The sequence below is a fragment of the Pristis pectinata genome, chromosome 37 (assembly GCF_009764475.1).
Source record: "Pristis pectinata isolate sPriPec2 chromosome 37, sPriPec2.1.pri, whole genome shotgun sequence".
Taxonomy (NCBI): Eukaryota; Metazoa; Chordata; class Chondrichthyes; order Rhinopristiformes; family Pristidae; genus Pristis; species Pristis pectinata.
Window position 1 is genome coordinate 9,691,327 of NC_067440.1, and position 25,795 is coordinate 9,717,121.

Sequence of the window (25,795 nt, forward strand, 5' to 3'; positions counted from 1 at the left end):
CCTTGTTGTGACCTTGCACCTTATTGCACTGCACTCTCTCTGTAGCTGTGACACTTTACTCTGTACTTATTGTTTTTACCTGTACTACCTCAATGCACTCTGTACTAACTCAATGTAACTGCACAGTGTAATGAGTTGACCTGTACAATCGGTATGCAAGACAAGATTTTCACTGTACCTCGGTACAAGTGATGATAATAAACCAATACCAATACCAATGCTTGCAGCCTCTGGAGGAGGGTAGTTAGTGGGGTAAAACCTCTTCTGCCTACACTTCTCGCTGCCTCGGTAAAGCACCCAACTAAGACCCCTGGACATTCTCTCTTCTCCCCCCTCCCATCGGGCAGAAGATACAAAAGCCTGAAAGCATGTACCACCAGGCTTAAGGACAGCTTCTATCCCGCTGTTATAAGACTACTGAACGGTTCCCTTTTACAATAAGATGGACTCTTGCCCTCACAATCTACCTCGTCGTGGCCCTTGCACCTTATTGTCTGCCTGCACTGCACTTTCTCTATAACTGTAACACTTTATTCTGCATTCTGTTACTGTTTTCCCTTGTACCTCGATGTACTGATGTGGTGAACTGATCTGTATGGATGCATGCAAAACAAAGTTTCCACTGTAGCTCAGTACATGTGACAGTAATAAACCAATTACCAATAAACTCTGGGCCTCATCCACAACATCCTGCATTTAGAGAAATAAATGTGTTATGGCTTACAAGGAGGCCACTCGGCCCACTGAATGTATGCTGGATCACCATCTGTCCCATTCCGCCACCTATGTCCCTGTAAACCACTCTCTCCCGTGCCCCATCAACTCCCCCACATTCTGCCCCTCACCCACACAACAAGGGGGCAATTTACAGTGGCTGATTAACCCACCGACCCCGCACGTCGTTGGGATGTGGGAAGGAACCGGAGCACTCGGGGGAGGAAAACCCACAGGGAGAACGATATCTTTATTAGTCACATGTACATCGAAACACACAGTGAAATGCATCTTTTGCGTAGAGTGTTCTGGGGGCAGCCCGCAAGTGTCGCCACGCTTCCGGCGCCAACATAGCACGCCCGCAGCTTCCTAACCCGTATGTCTTTGGAATGTGGGAGGAAACCGGAGCACCCAGAGGAAACCCGCGCAGACACAGGGAGAACGTACAAACTCCTTACACACAGTGACGGGAATTGAACCCGGGTCACTGGCGCTATAATAGCGTTACGCTAACCACTACGCTACCTTGCCTGCCCATCGAACCCGTGTCTCTGGAAATCTGAGGCAGCCAATTCTTGTGACACTTTCTGCCCTTTTCTTGGCCTCTCCCAAGGCTATTTGGTCTTTTCCTGCATTCTGGGTTGCAAGAGTCACAAATTCAGCGTAGATGGGGGGAAGGCACCTTGTTTCCGGTCTCCTACTAAAGACTATGAGGTCGGAAGCTGCCAATGGCAACTTCCAAAGCAACTGGAGCCAAGTCCACAAAAGGCACTGGGAGTGTCCTGACAGACTGCGCTCGTTGCAACAGGAATGCAGCTGTTATTTGTACAAAGTGCTCCGGCCCTGCCTTGGAAAGTGTTTTATCTGTAACAGGACCCAGAGTGCTGGCATTCACTCCTCTGGTACTGCCTTTGCCGCAGTCAGGATCTCCTTCTGTCGCCAGGAGAGATGGTCACCTACAAGGTCACGGTGGCCACTGGGACTTCATACTACTCAGGAACCAATGACTACATCTATGTCACGCTGGTGGGAGAGAAAGGATCGAGCAAGAGAACCATCCTGGATAAATGGCTGTTCAATGACCTGGAGAGAGGAAGTGTAAGTGGAGGGAGGGAGGGATGGAGGGAGGGAGGGAGGGAGAGAGAGTGAAGGAAGGAGAGTGTGGTGAGAGAGGGGGAGAGAGTGTGTGAGGGTGAGAGACAGTATTGTGAGAGAGAGGATAGGGTGAGAGAGTGTGTCTGAGGGGGAGAGTGAGAGAGTAGGTGAGGAAAAGCAGGGTGTGTGAATGTTTGAGAGCAAGAGAGAGAGTGTGAAGTCTATGTGGAGAAAGGACATGTGTGCAGAGTGTGTGGAGGGAGAGTGCGTGCGTGGAGGGAGAGAGTGCGTGTGTGGAGGGATAGAGTGCGTGTGTGGAGAGAGAGTGCGTGTGTGGAGGGAGAGAGTGCGTGTGTGGAGGGAGAGAGTGCGTGTGTGGAGGGAGAGAGTGCGTGTGTGGAGGGATAGAGTGCGTGTGTGGAGAGAGAGTGCGTGTGTGGAGGGAGAGAGTGCGTGTGTGGAGAGTGCGTGTGTGGAGAGTGCGTGTGTGGAGGGAGAGAGTGCGTGTGTGGAGGGAGAGAGTGCGTGTGTGGAGGGATAGAGTGCGTGTGTGGAGAGAGAGTGCGTGTGTGGAGGGATAGAGTGCGTGTGTGGAGAGTGCGTGTGTGGAGAGTGCGTGTGTGGAGGGAGAGAGTGCGTGTGTGGAGGGAGAGAGTGCGTGTGTGGAGGGATAGAGTGCGTGTGTGGAGAGAGAGTGCGTGTGTGGAGGGATAGAGTGCGTGTGTGGAGAGTGCGTGTGTGGAGAGTGCGTGTGTGGAGGGAGAGAGTGCGTGTGTGGAGGGAGAGAGTGCGTGTGTGGAGGGAGAGAGTGCGTGTGTGGAGGGAGAGAGTGCGTGTGTGGAGGGAGAGTGCGTGTGGAGGGAGAGTGTGTGTGTGTGTTCGGAGAGGGAGTGTGCATGTGGAGGGAGATCGTGTGGAGAGTGCGCGTGTGTGGGAAGAGAGAGTGTGTGAGTGTGTGTGTAGAGAGTGTGTGTGGAGAGGGAGAGAGTGTGAGTGCGTGTGTAGAGAGAGGCACATGACTGTGTGTGAGGGACGGATGTAGTGTATCGATGTGTGTAACAAGAGCACCTTTATTCCTGACCATTCGCCACTGACCCTCCCCTGCCTCAGCAATGGCAACACAGCTTCCCCTTGGCAACGATCATCTCTGGAAAGGTTTTGCTGGGAGGGGCACCTGCTGTTTCTAAATGACCTGCTGGTTCAGGTAACCAGTGAGGCCCCGACCACACGAAGGTGTCTTACAAACTGCCTGCCGCACCAGTCGTGGGTGGCAGCGGGGGAGAAGCTCTACCCCTCTTTGCTGTGCGCATCTTTCCGTCGCTCACTGGACTCTCTGAGCTCTCGGGTCTGTTGTAAGACAGGTGCTGGGTCCGCGGAGGGCGGAGGGCACTGGATGCCAATGTGCCTTGTGCCACAAGCCAGCAGGATCAAGAGGGAGTCAAGTAAAACCTCCAGCACCAGTGGTCCGTCCAAGAACATAAGCGATAGTAGTGCGAGTGGACCACTCAGCCCCTCATTCCTGCTGTTCATGACTGTTCATGGCTGTTCTTTTACTTCAGTACCACTCTCCTGCACGATCTCCCTACCCCTGGTAACATCTAAAACATCCGACCATCTCTTTCATATGGCACAGAAACCAGCCCTTTGGATCATCACTTCCATGCCGAACGTTTGGCTCATCCAGAGGGACATAAGTGAGTGAATGGATGGGATTGTTCTGGGAGTTGGCCCGGCTTCAATAGACTGAATGTCAGAATCAGAATCAGGTTTATTATCACTGACATATGACGTGAAATTTGTTGTTCTGTCGCAGCAGAACAGTACAAGACATAAAAATTACTATATGTTCCCAAAAAATAAATAAAATAGTGCAAAAGAGGAATAACAAGGTTGTGTTCATGGGTTCATGGACCATTCAGAAATCTGATGGCGGAGGGGAAGAAGCTGTTCCTGAATCATTGAGTGTGGGTCTTCAGGCTCCTGTACCCCCTCCCCGATGGTAGTAACGAGAAGAGGGCATGTCCCAGGTGGTGAGGGTGCTTAGTGATGGATGCTGCCTTCTTGAGGCACCGCCTCTTGAAGATGTTCTCAATGGTGGGGAGGGTTGTGCCCGTGATGGAGCTGGCTGAGTCCACAACCCTCTGCAGCCTCTTGCGATCCTGTGTTGGAGCCTCCATACCAGTCAGAATGCTCTCCGCTGTACATCTGTAGAAACTTGCAAGTGAGCAATACAAAACATGTACACTTGAATTGTATAACCTCAAGTTAGAAAGTAAAGTGCTTAAAATGTCCGTCACTATTGATGCACATGAAGAGTTTATTTTCTTTGGTGGAGGAATCTCAACCAGAAAAGTGAAGAGCCAAGCCACTCAGGGAACCAGAAACAAAGGCAGGAAGAGGCCATTCAGCCCTTTTGTGTGTGTCCTGCCATTCAGTAAGACAATTACCCAGTACCCAGTACCATTACCCTGCACTAACCTTGTATTCCTCAATTCCCACTTTTTCACCAGAAACCTTTCCCCCATTCCCTCCCACCCACCAAAGCCATTTGAGGCTGGGAGTCGGCTGAAGTTTATCATGTAGTAGGCTTTTATGGGTGTGGAGGGATTGGGTGCCAAAGTGAGTCAAGGTACAACTCAACTCAAAGACATACTGGTAGGTTAATTGGCCAATGGAAATTATCTGTAGGGGGATTTCTCCGGCTGTAAATTACCCCTAAGTATATTACTCTTTCTGTAAATTACTCTTAGTGTGTTACCCCACTATAAATTGCCCCTTGTGCATTACCCCTGCTATAAATTACCCCTAAATGTGTTACTCCTGCTGTAACTTGCCCCTAGTGTGTTACTAGAACATAGAACAGTACAGCACAGGAACAGGCCCTTCGGCCCACAGTGTTGTGCTGAACAAATTAAGCTAATGACACCTAATCCCTTCTGCCTGTGTGAGATCCATCTCCCTCCACTCTCTGCACATTCATGTGCCTATCCAAAAGCCTCTTAAACACCTCTATTGTAAATGCCTCCACCCCCACCCCTGGCAGTGCATTCCAGGCACCCACCGCTCTCTGTGTAAAAAAGAACTTGCCCTGCACATCTCCTTTGAATTTACCCCTCCTTCCTTAAAATGCATGCCCTCTAGGGTTACATATTTCGACACTGGGAATAAGGTACCGGCTGCCTACTCTATCTATGCCTCTCATAATTTTATAAACCTCTATCAGATCTCCCCTCAGCGCTCCAGAGAAAACAACCCAAGTTTGCCCAACCTCTCCTCATAGCACACGCTCTCTAATCCAGGTAGCATCCTGGTGAACCTCTTCTGCACCCTCTCCAAAGCCTCCACATCCTTCCTGTTAACTCCATTGTGATTTATCCCTGCTGTAAATTACCTCTTGTGTGTTACTCCTGTTATGTGTTACCCCTTAGTGCAGGTAGGTAGTATAACAACTAAATGGGATTTGATGGGCATGTGTGAGGGAATAAATTGTAGGGAAATAAGGAAAGGGGGAAAGGGACTAGTGGGATGGCTCTGCTGGGAGCAGAGTTGGGTTAATGGAGCCCATTAACCCAATGGGCCCAACAGCATGAAAGCAGTTGAGTTAACTAAATGTTGGGCTAGGCTGCAGAGAGGATCAATGGTCTCTGACCACAAGTGGGTGCTTGCTGGAATAAGGAGAAAACATTTGCAGCTACCTGAAGGTGGATTAAGACTGCTGTTATCTTTGTTGGATCATTTAATGGTATTTGTGCAAGTAGGTGCAGTTCTCAGGGAATAGCAGTCAGCTTGGAGACACAAGGGACTGCAGACATGGAACCCGGAATGTGTAAAAAAAACAAACTGCTGGAGGAACTCAGCAAGTCAGGCAGAGCATGTGGAGGGAAATGGATGGTCACCATTTCAGGTCGAGACCCTTCAGCTGGATTGATGAAGTCAGCTTGCTCTCTCTCGATGACAGTAGCTAGCAGTGTGTTGGCTTCTTCCCAACATGGGAACACACCTCCTCCATCCCTGCTTCTAATTCTCGTGCTTCTGCGGTTGCTTGGAGCACCTCCAGCTGCCTGCCTTTGGAATTCCAGTTATTTGGCCACTGACCAACTCACCTCCGCAGCCAGAGTTCTGGGTCATTGATTGAGAGTTGTGAGTTCAAATCCCACCATGGTTTCTGGGGAATTAATTAGTTAATTAGTTCAATTAATTAGTTAATTTGTCTTTTAAAAATCTGGTTTTACTAACGGTATCCAAGTAACTAATGGATTGTTGTTTAAATGCCAGAATGCCTCTAATCCAGGCGTCATCCTGTTGAACCTCTTCTGCACCCTCTCTAAAGCCTTCTCATCCTTCCTGTTTACTCCATTGTGATTTACCCCTGCTGTAAACCCTGCTCTACCCCTGCTTTAGCCAGAAAATGCCGAAAGCATTCAACAGGTCAGGCAGAATCTATGCAAAGAGAAACAGAATTGATGTTTCAGATGAAAGATCCTTCACCAGATTGTGATGTTAAAATAGAAGCTGAAATATCAAAAGCAAGCATTAAACACTACTTTTTTATTTTAAATACCCATGTAATTTTGACATATTTTTGCAATGGTTTTTTCACAAAATGTCAACCCCGTTTCACTTTCTGAAGATGCTGCCCGACCTGTTGAGTGTTTCCAATATTTTCTGTTTTTATTTCAGATTTCAAGCATCTGCAGTTTTTAAAATTTACTGCTGTAAAAATTCATTTGATTAATTTACATGGTCCAGCCTTCACGTGGCATCAGTCCACTTGCGTGTTTGAGTCTTAAATGCCTCCTCTGGGGCAATTAGGGATGGGCAATAAATGCTGGCGTAGCTAGCAGATGCCACCTCCAGTGAGTGCATAAAAAACAAGAAGGATTTAGGGAGGGAACTCAAGGCCTGTGGACAAGATGGAATGATTAAATGTGATGTAAATTGTCACCTCGAGGTTCCTGCTAGGTACTCCTCTTTGCTCCCCTTTCTTATTCTGTAACACGACCTCTGCTTCGATTGGCCAGGTGCATGAATACAAGGTCGAAAGTGAGACGGACCTGGGCTGCATCTGGTGGGTGCAGTTGGACAAGGAGAGGTTCCTGGTGGAGGACAACTGGTTCTGCAGCTATGTGATGGTGCGGACGCCTTCAGGAGAAAGCCTCGTCTTCCCCTGCTACAGGTGGCTGTGTCATAATGACAGCGTCTGCATTCGGGAAGGACAAGGTGAGGCTGTGAGACAAGGGGGTGGGGAGGTTGGGAGGTGGGGAGGGTTTGGGAAAGAATTCCAGAGTTCAGGATTGAAGGCACAGACACTAGTGTTTAATCGTGGTGGTGAGCTGGTGGGAGAAACTAGAAGAACATGGAGATCTTAGAAGATTGTAGGGAACCCCAGTCCCTGTGTATATTGTTATGTACCAGCAACAAAAGAAACACACCGTCATGTATGTTAGAAACTATTTTATTAATAACTACTTATATTAATAAGAAAAGTAAAAATGTTAGATATTAAACATTAACCCCAAAACTAAACTCGAAGTGCAAATTCCCAAACCCCAAGTCCAGGAATAAGTCTCAAAGTTCAGTTCAGCAAGTCATCAGGTGAACCGTGAGCAAAGGCTTTTGCAAAACCACCGTTGACTGAAGAGAAAATGTAGAGAGAAATTACGAAATCCACATGTTCCACGATGGAACCCATACCACACCTCAATCACTGATGATCTCTATTTACTTTGTTCCAAAGTATCTGCCACCCCTAAGGCATTCGATATGTGGCCGTCCACACAAATACCTGTCTCCCGCTACAGGTTAACGACAAAGTGGACTCCACTTGTTTGCTCCAAAAATCCATACATTGTAGTGACGACATAGCCATTGTTCCTCATCCATTGTTATGGAGACCAGCAGTCAGTCTCTCTCACTCTCTCTCTCTCTCTTCTCTCTCTCTCTCTCTCTCTCTCTCTCTCTCTCTCTCTCTCCCCCCCCTCCCTCCCTCCCTCCCTCCCTCTCCTCACTGACTCACTGAGCAAAAACTTCAGCACGTTGTAATCTGCTTGCTGCCGTGATTACACCACACACACACCACTCTACTATACTATGTCTTAAATGAACATTCACCAAATAGCAACCTGATCCGTAACAATAGAGAGAACACCAGTCCCTGTGTAAATTACAGCGAACAGCAGCCCCAGGTATATTATGGAGAACACCAGACCCCATGTATATCAGAGAACAGCAGTCCCTGTATATGTTAGAGAGAATACCAGTCCCTGTGTATATTAGAGAGAACAGCAGTCCCTGTGTTTATTAGAGAGATTAGCAGTCCCTGTGTATGTTATAGAGACCATGTCCCTGTGTGTATTATAGAGAAGAGCAGTCCCTGTGTATTATGGAGAACACCATCCCCCTGTATGTTATGGAGAACACCAGTCCCTGTGTAGACTATAGATAACAACAAACGCTGTGTAAATTACAGACAACGGCAGTCCCGGTGTGTATTTCACACAACAGAAGCCCCTGCTTATAGCAGGCTCTGAATATATATTAGATAGAGTCGCAGTCGATAGTAGCGCTGTGTATGTTACAGGCAGTAGCGTCTGTGTAAACATATAATTTAATGTCAGACCTTGTGCAGATTATACCAGTTTCTGTAAGTCTGATTTCCCGAGCATGCCTGTGGACTGTATCATGTAAGCAGTGCTCTTCTCCCCACAGCTAAGCGACCCTACGATGACTCCCTGCCTGCTTTTCAGTCACACCGCCAGCAGGAGCTCGTGGAGAGGCAGAAGCTCTACAGGTAACGGGCGCTGTCAGCTCACCTGGGAACCTGAGGAAGGTCAAGCGTCCAGATCTGTTCCCAGAGACTCCTTCCCCAGGGAAGTTAATCCCAGATTCCATACCTCTGGATCTCCTACCATTGTGGGCCATGTGGCACTGAGGTTCTGTGGAGAAGTCCCCCTCTCTAATCCCATCCCATATAAATATTAGGAATCCCCATCCATTTAAACAGAGATCCCTTGCCTACAGATTAGAAGGAAAACATATTTATTTTTCAGTATATTTTGATGTGGTTTATTGCTGTTCATGTTTTTTAGAATGATTTAAAATAGTAAAAGCAATTTTAATAGTTTTTTTAAAATTCCCTGCAAATCAGTGATATAAGCATTAAACCACTTACCAAATGCAGGCAAATTGGAGTAGCTTAGATAGACGGCTAGGTCAGCATGGATGAGCTGGGCTGAAGGGTCTGTTTCCGTGCTACATAACTCTATGACTTATTATTGCAAAGCCCCAACAACCATGTGACTCTTGACAGGAGGTTGAAGCCCTAACCCTAATTTTGCCTCCTGTCAAAGGCCATCTGGTGTCCTGGGGTCTTGGGAACAGGAGCAACTCAGGCTGAGGCCTTCTCACCACCAAAGCCTGTTTAGGCACCTCCCATGTGCAGAGGATTAACCTGATTGGCTCTAGTAGGTGGGCACAGAGCGCAAACCCAACTGTAGCACCCGGGGGAACCCACGCGGTCACAGGGAGAACGTGCAAACTCCACACAGACAGCATCGGAGGTCAGGATCGAACCCGGGTCTCTGGAGCCATGATCCTGACCGTGTGGAGCACCGTGTGGATTTCCTCCCCGGGTGCTCCGGTTTCCTCCCACATCCCAACAACGTGCGGGCTCGGTGGACTAATCGGCCGCTGTAAATTCCCCCTAGTTGTGTGGGTGAGGGGTAGAATCTTGGGGGGTGGGAGAGTTGGTGGGAAGGTGGGGAGAGTAAAAGAATAGGGTTAATAAAGATGAACTCCTGATCTTCCAATCTACCTCGTCATGGCCCTTGCACTTTATTTGTCTACCTGCACTGCACTCTCTCTGTAACGCTATATTCTGCTATTCTGTTATTTTTTACCTTTTGTAACACCTCGAGGTATGTATGTACGGAATGATCTGTCTGGATGGCACGCAAAGTAAAACTTCTCATTGTATCTTGGTACATGTGACAATAATAAACCAATTACCATTTAGTATTTGATGGCCAGTATGGACTCAGTGGGCTGAAGGGCCTGGTTCTGCTGTATCACTATATAAATAGTGAGCAGGATCTTTTATCAAGGCCTGAGGGCACATAACCCATCCATAATGCGCCTGACTATCAGTGTAGGTTTGCAGTTTCGGGTCTCCGGAGGGGGATAACCTTCTGAATTTGGAACAGGGGTCTTTTCCCAGTGAGTTAGTGTCAGTACGTACACAACCACTGCCCACACCGTGTGCCGACGCAGCCTGCTTTGTGTTCTGCAGATGGAAGGTTTGGAAGCCTGGCATCATCAGGTGCATTGCCGCTGAAACAGAGGAGGATCTCCATCCAGATGTCAAGTTCGACAATGACAAGCGGACTGACTTTGAGAACTCCTTGCACTTGGCGTGAGTGCAGTGTTTGTTCTGACTCTTTCCTTGGGCTGCGGGGATTACGTTCAAGTGCGGTTGCAACAACGTAGGGTTGGGAAGGTGGGAATAGTTCCAGCGTGGAGGGAATCCATTCCCTGCAGGATTGAACCCGCGACACTGGAGCTGGTTCTACCAGCTGTACCACCCATAATGAGAACATTAATCAGCTCCGCTCTAAGTTATGGGGCCTGGGATTTTGGGGAATGGAGGGCAGGCCATGGCAGTGACCATTAGGGAGGCTGGAGAAGGAGAAGAGAGATCCTGGGACTGGACAACAGAGAGGTCAGTGTTCCCCTGGGAGTGGGTTGGGCAAACTGACTTATTACAGTGGATGCGGTGGGATCCATAATTTCCACAGGATTACAACTTGGGGAAGGTCTTGGACATTAATGATGTCTGGAGGGGTTTGGTGTACAGAGGGATCTCAGGGTCCAAGTCCATATCTCCCTGAAAGTGGCCAGGCAAGTAGACAGGGTGATAAAGGAGGTGTATGGCATGCTTGCCTTCATTAGTCGGGGCATTGAGTATAAGAGCAAGGAAGTCACGTTGCAGCTGTATAAAACTTTGTTTAGGCCACTTGGAGTACTGTGTGCAGTTCTGGTCACCCCATTACAGGAAGGATGTGGAGGCTTTGGAAAGGGTGCAGAAGCGGTTCACCAGGATGTTGTCTGGATTAGAGGGCATGTGCTATAAGGAGAGGTTGGACAAACTTGGGTTGTTTTCTCTGGAGCAGCAGAGGCTGACAGGAGACCTGATAGAAGTTTATAAAATTATGAGAGGCATAGATGGAGTAGACTTTTTCCTGGGGTAGAAATGTCACGTACTAGAGAACAAGCATTTAAGGTGGGAGGGGGAAAGTTTAAAGGAGATGTGCGGGGCAGGTTTTTTTACACCGAGAGTGGGGGGGGTGCCTGGAACGAGCTGCCAGGGGTGGAAGCAGATACAACAGTGGTGTTTGAGAGGCTGTTAGACAGACACATGAATATGCAGGGCATGGAAGGACATGGATCATGTGCAGGCAGAAGAGATTTAGTTTGATTTGGCACAGACATGGTGGGCTGAAGGGCCTGTTTCTGTTCTGTACTGTTCCACATTCTATGATGTTTCTTCTCCTCAGTTTAGGGGAACTCTTCCTGAAGAAGTTTGTGAACATGTTCGGAACATCCTGGCACAGTCTAGAGAGCTTTCAGAAGATCTTCTGGAGAGTCAAGAGTCCCATAGGAAGTAAGAAATTTGGAAATTGTGCAAGGATAAACACAAAGCCCAGGAGACTGGGCACAATGGTCAGGTTGCCAGGTGAATTGTCCATCCCAACTCTCGTAGGGTTCCAGGAAACCCTTTATCGGAATTTCAGGCCCATTGTCCTTTTCTCTCATGTTTACTTACGATATAGAGGGATTTGGCCATTTGATCCATTCAGTCTATTCTCAGCGCGATCCCGTCAACCCTATCCGTCATTCTCAGCAAAATTCCCTGTGGCCTATCCCTTGCACATTCCTCCCACCAGCCCCTGGAACAATTTACAGCGCCCAACTCACCACATCACTGGGATGGTGGAGGAAAGTGGAGCACCCAGTGGTAAACCCCTGGGTGGTGACAGGGAGAACGTGCAGACTCCGTGCACACACACACACACACACACACACACACACACACACACACACACACACAACCCAGTAGAATGCATTTTTCTAACAAAGAACATCACTCATCTGGTGAAATTCCTCTTATTTCTCCCCTGCCTCCACCATTTTCCAGTCTACGTGGTCAACCATTGGAAGGAAGATTGGTTCTTTGGGTACCAGTTCAAAAATGGTTGCAACCCCTGCTTGATTGAGAGGTGTAGGGAGATCCCAAAGAAGTTCCCTGTGACGGACGCGATGGTCAACCAGTTCCTCGGGGGATCCACATTGGAACAGGAAATGAAGGTACATCCTTGTGGCTGTTATTGTATTTGCTGCGTTACAACACTTCAAAGCAGTACGAGGGCAGCACAGTAGTGTAATGTGTAGAGATGCTACCTCGCAGCGCCAGAGACCCGGGTTCGATCCTGACCTCTGGTGCTGTCTGTGTGTGTGTGTGTGTGGAGTTCACACGTTCTCCCTGTGACCGTGTGGGTTTCCCCCGGGTGTTCCAGTTTCCTCCCACATCCCAAAGACGTGCAGATTTGTAAGTTAATTGGCTAGGCTAGATACAGTCCCAGGGCAGGGACATCATGGGTCACATGCGGAGTAAAGCTCCCTCTACACTGTCCCGTCACACACCCCCAGGGCAGTGACACCATGGGTTAGACACAGAGTGAAGCTCCCTCTACACTGTCCCATCACACACTCCCAGGGCAGGGATATCACAGGTTACTCACAGAGTGAAGCACTCTCTACACCATCCCATCACACATTCCCAGGGTCAGACACAGAGTGAAGCTCCCTCTACACTGTCCCATCACACACTCTTGGGGTTAGACACATAGTGAAGCTCCCTCTACACTGTCCCATCACACACTCCCAGGGCAGGGATATCACAGGTTACTCACAGAGTGAAGCACTCTCTACACCATCCCATCACACATTCCCAGGGTCAGACACAGTGTGAAGCTCCCTCTACACCGTCCCATCACACACTCCCGGGGTCAGACACAGAGTGAAGCTCCCTCTACACTGTCCCATCACACACTTGTAGGGTCAGACACAGAGTGAAGCTCCCTCTACACTGTCCCATCACACACTCCCAGGGCAGGGACAGCACAAGTTAGTTAATTCTATCCTCTTGAATTGCCACTGGTTTAAAGTTCTGTGCCAGAATTAGGAAGGACTCTCTGCTGGTTGTGGGGTGAAAGTTGCTCTCGCTCCTCTGTCGCTCAGTGCGGGTCTCCCTTGTCTGTGCACAGAAGGGAAACATTTACATCGTGGATTACAAGATCTTGGATGGAACTATCGGCAACGTGATCAAGGGGAAGCAGCAATACGTGGCAGCCCCCATCTGCCTGTTGTTCCAGGACCCCCAGAACAGGCTGATGCCTCTTGCCATTCAGGTAGGTCAGGGGAGGATTGGGGGATGTTGGAGGGACCATTACCTCGGCGTGGGGAATGTGCAGCTAAAGACAGGGAGGTGGAGAGAGGAAGAGACAGGGTGAAGGAGTGAGGAAGTGGGAGGGTGGCAGGCAGGGAAAGGAATGGAGAGAGGGAACAGGAGTTAGGAGGGAGGGAGAGAGAGGGGTAGGGGAGGAGGGGAGGGGGGACAGAGGTGGGAGAGAGGAAGAGGGAGGTGAGGAAAGAAAGGGAGTGAGGAAACAGGAGGAAGGGAAGGGGAGGGAGGGGAGAGGGATGGTGGGAGATGGGGAGGGAGGGGAGAGGGAGGGGAGAGGGATGGTGGGAGATGGGGAGGGAGGGGAGAGGGAGGGGAGAGGGATGGTGGGAGATGGGGAGGGAGGGGAGAGGGAGGGGAGAGGGATGGTGGGAGATGGGGAGGGAGGGGAGAGGGATGGTGGGAGATGGGGAGGGAGGGGAGAGGGAGGGGAGAGGGATGGTGGGAGATGGGGAGGGAGGGGAGAGGGAGGGGAGAGGGATGGTGGGAGATGGGGAGGGAGGGGAGAGGGAGGGGAGAGGGATGGTGGGAGATGGGGAGGGAGGGGAGAGGGAAGGGAGAGGGATGGTGGGAGATGGGGAGGGAGGGGAGAGGGATGGTGGGAGATGGGGAGGGAGGGGAGAGGGAGGGGAGAGGGATGGTGGGAGATGGGGAGGGAGGGGAGAGGGAGGGGAGAGGGATGGTGGGAGATGGGGAGGGAGGGGAGAGGGATGGTGGGAGATGGGGAGGGAGGGGAGAGGGAGGGGAGAGGGATGGTGGGAGATGGGGAGGGAGGGGAGAGGGAGGGGAGAGGGATGGTGGGAGATGGGGAGGGAGGGGAGAGGGAGGGGAGAGGGATGGTGGGAGATGGGGAGGGAGGGGAGAGGGAGGGGAGAGGGATGGTGGGAGATGGGGAGGGAGGGGAGAGGGAGGGGAGAGGGATGGTGGGAGATGGGGAGGGAGGGGAGAGGGAGGGGAGAGGGATGGTGGGAGATGGGGAGGGAGGGGAGAGGGAGGGGAGAGGGATGGTGGGAGATGGGGAGGGAGGGGAGAGGGAGGGGAGATAGATGGTGGGAGATGGGGAGGGAAAGGGACAAGAGGATGAAAAGTAAAGGGGAGGAATACAGGGAGGGAGAGGAGAGGAGGAGGAAGGCAGATGGGAGAGGGAGAAGAGGGAAGGAGACGGGGAGAGAGACAGAAAGTTCGGAGATGGGGTGCGAGAGGTGAAGACGGAGAGAGGGCGATGGAATGAGGAAGGCAGAGAGGGAGGGAGGGAGACGGAGGGAATGGGGGAAATTGATTGAGGAAGAGACGGAGAGAGGGTCAAATAGAGACAGAAAGGGTGCCTCAGAAAGTGAGAGAGAGGGAGGGTGGGGGGGAGAGGGACTCCCATGGGGCAAGTTGAGAGTAAAAGTGAGATTGAAGCTGAGGGAGAGGGAAGGAGGGACAGGGAACCAGCCTCGACTCAGTGGGCTGAATGGCCTCCAGCGCTGTGAGGGAATGGACAGCAACCAGAAGGGGACTGGGAGAGGGACTGGGAGAGGGACAGGGAGTGGGCACCATCAGAATCCCGGGGTCAGAGGCTCCCATTCCGGCCCAATATTCATGCCTTCAACCTCCCTCCTCCACAGCTCGGACAGCTCCCAGGACCCAACAATCCCATCTTCCTGCCCTCGGATCCGGAGAACCTCTGGCTGCTGGTCAAGATCTGGGTGCGGAGTTCCGATTTCCAGCTGCATCAGGTCGGCTTCCACCTGTGTGGGACGCACCTCCTCGGGGAGGTGTTCTGTGTCGCCACACTGAGGCAGCTTACCGCCGTGCACCCCGTCTTCAAGGTGAGGGGCCCCTTCCCTCTCTCCCTCCCTCTCTCCATCACTCTCCTCCCTCCCCCCCCTCCTCCCTCCCCTTCCCCTCCCTCCCTCCCCTTCCCTCTCTCCCCCTCCATCCCTCCCCTTCCCTCCCCTTCCCTCCCCTCTCCCTCCCCTCCCCTCCCCCCTCCCTCCCCTCCCCTGCCCTCCCTCCCACCCTTCCCTTCCCTCCCCCCTTCCCCCTCTATAGGGATAGGTTGCGGTCCCAAACCTGCCCTGGACAACCTGGTGACCCTTCCTTTCTTTTCTTAGCTTCTGACTCCACATACGAGGTACACACTGGAGATCAACACACGGGCCAGAAACGAACTCCTGGGCAAGAATGGTGTCATTTCCAGAGTAAGTCACCCCTTTCTTCTCTTGATCTCTTGAAACTTATTCACCAAGAGCTTCCGAATCCATCTATGCAAGGTTGCAAAATCTGTTTGACCAGCTCTCGATGCATGCAGAGTCTCTTTGCAGTCTTCTAGAATCTTCTACAACCCCCTGATGGGACAGAAGGGGGCTTTAGTTCAATGTCTTATCTAGAAGGCAGCACCTCTGACACTTCCAGAGGGGATAGGGAGGATGTGGAGAGGATGTTTCCTTGTGTGGGGAATCTCGAACATAGAACATTACAGCACAGGAACAGGCCCTTCAGCCCACGATGCCTGAGCCGACCATGGCGCCAACTTAAACTGTATATCTGCCTGCACGTGGTCTATATGGGCAGGCACGGTAATGTAGTGGTTAGCGTAATGTTATTACAGCGCCAGCGACCTGGGTTCAATTCCAGCCGCTGTCTGTAAGGAGTTTGTACGTTCTCCCCGTGTCTGCGTGGGTTTCCTCCGGGTGCTCCGGTTTCCTCCCACATTCCAAAAAGGCGTTTGGGTTAGGAAGTTGTGGGCGTGCTATGTTGGCACCGGAAGCGTGGCAACACTTACGGGCTGCCCCCAGAACACTCTATGCAAAAGATGCATTTCACTGTGTGTTTCAATGTACATGTGGCTAAGAAAGATATCTTATCTTATCTCCATTCCCTGCCCGTTGATGCATCTGTCTAAGCGCCTCTCAAACATTGCTGTCGTATCTGCCTCCACCACCTCCCCAGCAGCCCGTTCCAGCCACTCACCACTCTCTGTGTATAAAAAACTTGCCTCATAAATCTCCTTTAAACTTTCCCCTCCTCACCTTAAAGCTATGCCCTCTAGTGTTTGACATTTTCACCCCGGGAAATTGACTGTCTACTCTATCTATGCCTCTCATAATCTTAAAAACTTCTATTAGGTCTCCCCTCAGCAGCTCTGACACTCCAGAGAAAACAATTTTCTCCTTAAGGTTAATACTCGCCAAGCCAGGCAACATCCTGGTGAACCTCTTCTGCACCCTCTCCAAAGCCTCCACATCCTGCCTGTAACGGGGCGACCAGAACTGCACACAATACTCCACATGTGGCCTAATCAAAGTGTTATACAGCTGCAATGTGGCCTCCTGACCTTTATACTCAACACCCTGACCAGTGAAGGCAAGCATGCCGTATGCCTTCTTCACCACCCGATCTACTTGTGTTGCCGCTTCCAGGGAGCTGTGGACTTGCCCCCCAAGATCCCTTAAAACGTGTCCCCATCTAAGATGAGGTGAATCTTTGGAACACTCTTCCTCAAAGGGTGGTGGAAGCAGAGTGTGTGAATATATAAGGAAAGCAGTGGTGCAGCTAATTGAACCAACACCAGAGATCCAAGTTCGATTCTGACCTCCGGCGCTGTCTGTGTGGAGTTTGCACGTTCTCCCTGTGACCGCTTGGATTTCCCCCGGGTGCTCTGGTTTCCACCCACATCCCAAAGACGTGTGGGTCGGTAGGTTAATTGACCACATTAAATGGAGGTGAGTGGTAGAATCCGGGCAGGAGTCACTGAGAATAAAAAATGTTTTTAATATAGTATTGGTGTGAATGGGTCGGCACGGATTCAGTGGGCTGAAGGGCCTGTTTCAGGCAGAGGGAATTCGCTTCTTGAAAAGCAAGGGGGTGTAAGGTGACCAGGGTTGGCTTACTGGGGGCAAATGGGTACATAGAGTTGAGCTTATTATGCAGTGGACCAGGTTTGAATGGCTCTTGGTTTGTATACATCTCTAATAACAATTAAATTCTGAATGGAGGAATCTGCTTTGCTTTTTCCCAGGTGGTGGCCTCAGGTGGGCCTGGCCTGGATGCAGTTGCCCTGAAGGCCTGTCAGTCGTTCACCTACAGGTCCATGTGTCTCCCTGATAACCTGCAGGACCGTGGGGTCCTGGAGTTGAAGGAATACTTCTACCGTGATGATGGACTCCAAATCTGGTCTGCAATCAGCAAGTAAGTGCAAGACGGGGAGATCTGGATTACTTCTTTTAGTTGGGGACACAAGAGACGGGTCAGGCAGCATCTGTGGAGGGAAATGGACAGTCAACGCTTTGGGAATCAGAAGCTGGGGTGGATGAAGTGGGTTTCCCTGTTGATAAGAAGCCAAGACACACTGCCAGCCACTCTCATCTGAGAGGGAGCAAGCTGACTTCATCAGACTAGATGAAGGAGCTTGACCCAAAACATCGACTGTCCATTTCCCTCCATAGACGCTGCCTGACCCGCTGAGTTCCTCCAAGTGTTTTGTATCTTACTTTGTTAGATCTTTGCTGGGGCTCTTGGTGTTGTCCAGCACCCATCCCCTGAAGGCAGTGCTGAGCTGCCTCCTTGCTGTACCCCTGTCTGTCAAAGGGGGATGTGTTCTGCAATGGAGTACTCCTTTATTTTGTGGAAGTCTAATGCAGGGCCCATTTCTGTTACTTGGTGGTTAGCGTGAGCTCAGCCTCTGAATACAAGCGCTGTCTGTCCACAACTAGCCCCCAGAGAATGTGGCCTGCTTCCCATATCCTGGGTGCCTCCTCTCAGGAAGCGCAGTATTAATGATGAAATTTGCCCTCAGTGCATCGGACTTTGGCTTCCTGAGGAAAAAAGTGCATGAATGTCAGGACTCCCTACCTCATGGTCTACAGTCAGTCGTCATCCCTGCCTCCCCTTATTATGAGGCTTGCACGACCCACAACAGGTATGGCAAAGCACTGGAAAATTGCCATCTCTGCAAAATCCACCAAATTCCTCGGAAGGTCACGTGGACCGAAGTTAGTGCTCCCTCCCAGGTCAACATTCCAAACATTGAATTGGAATTGGTTTTCAGGGGCTATGGACTTTAACCCCAAGTCCCTCTACTTTTTAATGCTCCTTAGTGCCCTACCATTTACTGTATATGTTCTATTGAATTGAATTGGTTTATTATTGTCACATGTACCGAGGTACAGTGAAAAACGTGTCTTGCATACCGATTGTACAGATCAATTCATTACACGGTGCATGAGGCCTCAGTGATACTCAAGTTCACCTGCCCAACATCAAACTCCCAAAATGGACCATCCGACTTCTGTTGTGGGAAGAGATGACCAGATGAACACAGGAAAAGGTTCAAGGATGTGCTCAGAGAAGGGGTGCAACATCCCCATTTGGAAATCGCTGGATCACAGCGACTCAAAAGTATAGAAGGAGCATTCAGGATGGTGTTGAGAACGTTACCTCTCTGCCAAGAGCACACAGAGGTCCTTGAAGGATCGCACCTTTCTCCCAGACTCTCCCGCCTGTGGCAGGTCTGTGGGCTCCACTTGGAAGTGCACAGGCTGAAGTGGAGACAAGTCGTCCTCAAATCCCCAGGAGACACAAGAGACCTCAGGTGGAGCAAAAGAAAACTGAGCTGCTGGAAGGACTCAGCAGGTCGAGCAGCATCCGCGGAGGGAAATGCACAGTCGGTATAAAGAAGTGAGGGGAAGGAGTGGGGCAGGAGCTGGCAGGTGATAGGTGGATCCAGGTGAGGAGGGATTGATCCGCAGAAGGAGTCAGGTGAGGGAGGGAGGGTGGAAATAGTGATACTACCTGTCGTTTGCCAGCTCTTGCCCCGCCCACCCCCCTCACCTCTTTATACTGGCCAGATGAAGGGTGGCGACCCAAAGTGTCGACTGTCCATTTCCCTCCGCAGGTGCTGCCCGACCCACTGAGTTCCTCCGGCAGCTCGTTTCTTGCCCACAGGTTTGGCCTGAGGAGAGGAGAGAACTGGCAGCAGAAAACGAGGCCATTCTGCCCATCGACTCTATGCTGGTAGAGCAATTCCACCAGCCCCATGTCCCTGTTCTTTCACTGTCGTCTGGCAATTTATTCATCAAGTGCCTCTCCCATTTCCCTTCAGAAAACCTCACCCTGGATCATTGCCTCTCCCTGTACTTTTTCCACATTTTCCTCACCAACCCTTTGTCTCTTCCACCTAAAATTCCTCCTTTCTGGTCCACTCAACTCTCCCGCACAAGCCCGTCTTAAGTGGCTGTGGCTCCTCTGGTGAACAGTGCTGTTTGGGGCGAGAGTCACAGGGCTCAGACCCACGGACGATGGAGGAAGGGCGATGTATTTCCAAGTCGGGACAGAGTAGAGGGGCGGGCGTAGGTGGTGGTGTTCCTTGGAGAAGGGACAAGATGGCAGGGACTGCTTAACCGTTGCCCTGTCCCACAGGTACGTTAAGAACATCATGGGGCTCTACTACAAGAGTGACCGCGATGTGCTTGAAGACGTGGAGTTGCAGGCTTGGATGAAGGACGTGGTCCAAGAGGGGTTCACAGATCTTCCTGGAACTGGTGAGAGAAAGCTCCGGCTTTGAGGTATAGTTGGGTGGGAGGGTAATCGAGTGAGCGTAGAGAGACGCCAGTTGATGACCCCACTGTTAACCTCTCTGAAGAAGTGGACCTCCTCCTGAACCAATGTATCCCCTCTGTGTTTGGGACCTGAGGTCCGAGGGATGAAGTGACCACCAGGCTTTTACTGCTCATAGGCTGAGGACATTGATGGCGACACCAGCATTTATCGCCCATCCCTCATTTTCCCCTGAGCTGAGGTGGCGGTTAAGGGTCAACCGTCATGCTGGGTATGGAGTTAAGTAGAAGATGGATGCGTAAGAGCAGCCGATCTCTGTCCGTGTGTGAGCTGAGGTTTTTGTTGTGGCTTCAGGGTCAGTGTGTTATGACAGGGTTTATTTAAGGACCCAACTACCATAGTGGGAGGGTGCATCTCTATAAGTAGTCCAGCCGATCGGACACTTGGCCCGTACCTTTTCCCTGCTTTCTCCCGTGATACTGAGGGCAGCACAGTGGCACAGCGGGCAGAGCCGCTGCCTCACAGCTCCAGAGACCCAGGTTCAATCCCGACCTCCGGCGCTGTCCGTGTGTGGATTTTGTCTGCTCTCTCTGTGACTGCGATGGTTTCCCCCTGGTGTCACAGACAGTCATGGAGCATGGAAGCAGGCCCTTTGGCCCATTGAGTCCGTGCCGACCATCAAGCACCCATTTTACACCAATCCCAATTTATTCTCCCACATTCTCATCACTTCCCCCCTCCCCACCCCCCAGATTTGACACCTCACCCACGCACTAGGGGCGATTTACAGCAGCAAATTAACCCACCAACCTCCAGGATCCCGGGATGTGGGTGGAAACCAGAGCACCCGAGGGAAACGCACGTGGTCACAGGGAGAACGTGCAAACTCCACGCACAGACAGCACCTGGAGGTCGGGATCGAACCTGGGTTGCTGGAGCTGAGAGGAAGCGCCTCTACCGACTGTGCCACTGAAGGTGCTCTGGTTTCAACCCTTATCCTAAAGACGTGCAGGCTGGTATATCAATTGGCCGCTGTAAATTTCCACTAGTGTACCGGTGAGTGGTAGAATGTGGGGGGAGCTGGTGGGAATGTGGGGGGAATAAGATATCTTTATTAGTCACATGTACATCGAAACATACCGTGAAATGCATCTTTTATGTAGAGTGTGCTGGGGGGCAGCCCGCAAGTGTCGCCACACTTCCGACGCCAACATAGCATGCCCACAACTTCCTAACCCGTACGTCTTTGGAATGTGGGACGAAAACGGAGCACCCGGAGGAAAGCCTCACAGACACGGGGAGAACGTACAAACTCCTTATAGACAGCGACGGGAATTGAACCAGGGTCACTAGGGCTGTAATATTGTTACGCTAACCGCTACACTACCGTGCCCTAGTAATAAAGTTATCGATGAGGATGGGACTTGAACCCACGCGTGCAGAGCACAATGGATTAACAGTCCATTGCTTAACCAATAGCAAAAGATTAGTGAAGTTAGTTTATTATCGTCACTAGTACTGAGGTACAGTGAAAAACTTGTCTTGCATACCGTTCATACAGATCAATTCATTACAGAGTGCATTGAGGTAGTACAGGGTAAAACAATAAAAGAATGCAGGATAAATTGTCACAGCTACAGAGAAAGTGCAGTGCAGGCAGACAGTAAGGTGCAAGGCCATAACAAGGTAGATTGTGAGTTCAAGAGTTGTGGACTCTGGATGTGCCGGGGACCTGTTTCCATGCTGAATAATTCCAGCTGTTGCCTATCGAGGTTAAGCCGATACTTAACCTATTTTCTTGCTCCAGGAAGCTCAGGGATATGACCAACAGCTTGGCCAAAGAGTTAGATTTAAAGGTGCCAATGTCTCCAAGAAAAGAAAAGGGGTGGGGAGGCAGAGAGGTTTAGGGAGGGAGTTCCATAGTTTAGGGTCCAGACAGCCGAAGGCAGGGTCACCACTGGGGAGGAACTAAGAACCAGAGGAGTATAGAAGGGGGTTCTGTGCGAGGGATGGTGTTGGAGACCAAGTAGTGACGACAGAAACACTCAGCAGTTCCAGCAGCAGCATCTGTGGAGAGTGGACAAGTCAGCCTGACGGCCTTTCATCAGAACCTAGCAGCTCGCCGCTGCTTGTCTCTCCGCAGCTGCTGCCCGACCTGTGGAGTGTTCCCGGCATTTTCTGTCAGATTTCTGTCATCTGCAGAATGTTGCCTTTCAGGGACTAGGAGTCTGAAAGTTTGGAAACCCCCCCTCCTTCTTCCCAAACTCCTGGAGGGACCGTCTTTTCCTGGAGAGGGGAAGGTGCACTTGGGGCACTGCTACGAGAGGCGTCGACTGCCAGAGAGGAGAGGAAGAAAGGCAGGGAGGAGGAGGAAAAGGGGGTGGGATGAGGCTAGGATTGAGTGCAGGAATGGCAGTGAGTCCGATAGAATTGTGGGTAGCAACCAGGAAAACGGATTGTCCTGCAGGGACTCTCCCGAGGGGTTTTGTTGGTGTCTGTTGTCTAACACTATTTGCATTGGCTTCAGGATTCCCGGAGAGCTTTCAGTCCAGGGAAGAGCTCTTCAAATTCCTCACCACGGTGATCTTCACCTGCTCTGCCCAGCACGCTGCGGTCAACAATGGGCAGGTAAGGGCTCCTTTTCATTTCAGGTCCTCCCCACTTCCACCCCTCCCCAACGTGCCCCCTCCCCCGTCCTCCCCATTGGGGGTGGCGGAGGGGAGGAAATCTTGACATGCACCAGCTCCAGGGTGGGTTGTCTGGTTCTCAGTGTGAGGGGACGGCTGTTGAGCAGCACTCGGTGTGTGGGGGGGGGGAAGAATGGGGGTGGGGGTGGGGGGAATGGGAATTGGTGGGGGGGGGGGTCTGCTATCAGACAGGCCAATCAGAGCCAAGGGCTCATGCCTGCTATCCAGTGTCCTGGGGTGGGTGGGTGTGTTCCTGTCTCAGTAGAAGTGTCCGGAGCGTCAATGGGAAGGATCTCACTCTTAGCTGAACACCAAGGGGTACTGATTTAAAGTAACCAATAGACACAAGAGGCTGCAAATGCTGGGATCCGGACATTATCACCCATTTTCATCCCCCTCCCACTCCTGGGTCCGTCCACCTATCATCCACACGCTTCACCCACCGGAATCCCTCCCCCATCTGGATCCACCTGCCCTACATCTCTCCCCTAATGGTTCCTTCCTTCCTTATCAGAATCCAGCACTGCCAGCGCTTTGTGTTCCCACTTATCACCCTCCAGCCTCTGTGTCCACCTTCACCCTCCCCTCAGCTAGCTCCATCCGCCCCCTTTTACTTCTTCTGTCACCCACCTGCCTCTGTCTCCCCCTTCCCCATTTGTCCATCGTCTTTTATTTCTCCTCGGTCTACCAATCACCTACTGTCCCCTGTCTCACCCCTCCCCCTTTCTTCTTTGTACTGGCTATCTTCCTCCTCCAGTAGAACACCCTGACCTGCAATACGCAACACAGCTCACTTCTTTGTCACACATTAACAACTTATCCTCACAGCAACCCTGTCCTCACCCTATCACAGATATCTCCTTCGTCCTATCCATCCCTGTCCACATCTTCTCTCCAAATTAAAACTAATAAGAACAACAAATGCCAGAAACACTGGAGAATCTGTGGAAGGAACAACAATGCCAATGAGTCAATTCTATGGCCTTAGAACATGAAAACATCAGCTCCGTTTTTCCCTCCACAGATGCTGCCTGACCTGCTGAGTGTTTCCAGCATTTTTTGACTTTGTCTCAGATTTCCAGCATCTGTGGTTTTTTTTTCATTTTGATGATGTTCCGTCGTTGCACTCTTGACTCTTGAACATTGACCTTTCACCTGACAGTATGATTGGAGTTGTTGGGTGCCAAACTCGCCATGCACCATGAGGGAGCCTCCACCCACCTCCAAAGGAGACCGCTCAATAGATCAGCTCATGGATACCCTGCCCGATATGAGCCAGTCCGCTGTACAGATGGCGTTCACATGGCACCTGGGTCGACCTTTACCTAACAAGGTAGGCGATGCGACTGTGTGTGTGTGTGTGTGTGTGTGTGTACATATATATGTGTCTGTGTAGATGTATGTGTGTGTGTACATAATGTGTGTGTATGTGTGTGCGCGCGTGTATGTTTGTATGTACAGGTGTGTATATGTGTGTGTATCTATGTATGCACGTGTGTGTGTGTGTGTGTGTGTGTGTGTGTGTGTGTGTGTGTGTGTTACAAAGCCTGTCCAAACTTAAGGGGCCGAGGGGGTGTTGAGGGATTCCATTGTCAGAGGCTGAGGAAGGGTCGAGGGAGTACCTCGCCGGAGGTTGGTGCAGGTTCCGGGCACTCCCTCGTCCCCTAGACTGAGATGCAGCTGTAGCACCTCTCCCTACAGAGGTCACTTCCTGCCCTGCGCCCTGATCTCTCTCCACCACTGCTCTGATGGGCTGCCCCATCTGTCCAACACCCCACCCCAACCCTAACCCCTGCCCACCCTCACCGTGCCTCTACACCTCCCCCATCCCGCCGATCGGAGCAGGCCGTACCCTGACGCCCCGGATCAGACCAACAGCTGACCCTGGTGTATGTCGGGGCATTCCCTGCAGTAAGTCTCAAGGTAGCCACGTGTGGTGTGGAAATGCCCATGTTAGCTCACTCGTGGATGTTCGTGTGCACGTGTGTTGAATGAGCACATGGACTGTGTTACAGGCCTGTATGACTTTATCGGGAGGGTTCGGATGGCTGGGGGAGCTGGGAGGGTGGTCCGCAGTCAGCTGGGCACGATCACTCAGCCTGCTTGTCCACTCCCTGCCTGGCCTGTTGTCCATCAGGTTGGGAATGGAGCACACCCAAACCTGTGCTGCATCAATGGGGTTACACCCCTTCCCTCGTCCTCTTCCCCTCCCAACCCCTCCCTTCCCATCCCCGTCCCTCTCGTCTCCCTCTCCGTCTCTCCTCCTTCCTCTTCCCTCCCTTCTCCCCCTCCCCCTCACCCTGTTACTCTCCCCCACCCTCTCCTCTCTCCCTCTTGCCCCCACACACCCTCTCCCCTCGCACCCTTTTCCCCTTCCCGTCCCTGCTTGCCATCTTTTCGTCCCCACTCTCCCCTCCCTCATCCTATTCCACTCCCCTCCCACCCTTCCACTTCCCTCCCATGACCTATTCCCCCTCCCCTCCCTCTCCCCCTCCTCTCCTCCTCTCTGCTGTGCCTCCATTCAGACTCCTGTCCCGGGACGATGGGGCACCACGTCCACATAGAGTCACTCGGACAGGGTGCAGCCCAGCTGCTGGGGACTATCAGGGAGCTAAGCTCGTCCGATCCCGTAGAAATTCCACCCCTCTGTAACCCTTCCCGTCTGTAACCCTTCCCCCAGATCCTGCTGGGCAGTTTCGAGGAGGAGTACTTCACCGAGCCGGATGCCAAAAAGGCCATGATGGAATTCCAGGAGGACCTGAAGGAGATCGAGCGACGGATCGAGGACCGAAACCAGGGCTTGGACCTCAAATACCAGTATCTGCAGCCCAGCAATATCGAGAGCAGCATCAGCATCTGAGTCCTGCTCTCCCCACACCCCAACCACTCTCCACTGGGACCCCCAGTCATAGCGGGGAAGAGGAGAGTATCCCTTCACCTCCTAGGCTCTGTGTTGGAGATAGAGGTGGGGCTTGGGGTTGGAGTTAGGGGGTTAGGGTAGGTGATTAGGGGTTGCGTTAGAGGTTAGAATTAGGGGTTGGGTAGAGGTCACAGCAGTTAGGGTTCGGGATTAGGGTTAGGTGTTGGGGTTAGTGTTAGGGGTTATGCTTAGGGACTAAGGCTCTGTGTTACAGGTGGAGGTTATGGCTAGAGTCAGTGGGTATGGTTAAGGATGTGGGATAGGGTCGGACTTTGAGTTTAGGGTTGGGGTTAGAGGTAGGAGTTTGGGTTTAGGGTT

At 51.4% G+C, this 25,795-nt stretch overlaps 1 protein-coding gene across 1 annotated transcript; it reads left to right on the forward strand.

Moving 5' to 3' along the window:
* The first annotated feature begins 1,525 nt into the window (after positions 1–1,525).
* Positions 1,526–25,795, forward strand: LOC127586576 (polyunsaturated fatty acid 5-lipoxygenase-like). The gene is made up of 14 exons (XM_052044635.1): positions 1,526–1,812; positions 6,831–7,029; positions 8,518–8,599; positions 10,097–10,219; positions 11,361–11,467; positions 12,002–12,171; positions 13,131–13,274; positions 14,938–15,141; positions 15,427–15,513; positions 17,334–17,503; positions 19,733–19,854; positions 22,398–22,498; positions 23,720–23,890; positions 25,238–25,795. Exons 1-14 carry the CDS (start codon positions 1,663–1,665, stop codon positions 25,415–25,417), a joined length of 2,010 nt encoding a protein of 669 aa, XP_051900595.1. The 5' UTR covers positions 1,526–1,662; the 3' UTR covers positions 25,418–25,795.

Bases quoted from the DNA above. Each gene is read 5' to 3' on its own strand.
- LOC127586576 (XM_052044635.1), top strand. From the start codon at position 1,663: ATGGTCACCTACAAGGTCACGGTGGCCACTGGGACTTCATACTACTCA. The intron at 15,514-17,333 runs GTAAGTCACCCC...GCTTTTTCCCAG, and splicing joins AGAATGGTGTCATTTCCAGA to GTGGTGGCCTCAGGTGGGCC. The intron at 23,891-25,237 runs GTAGGCGATGCG...CCCTTCCCCCAG, and splicing joins GTCGACCTTTACCTAACAAG to ATCCTGCTGGGCAGTTTCGA.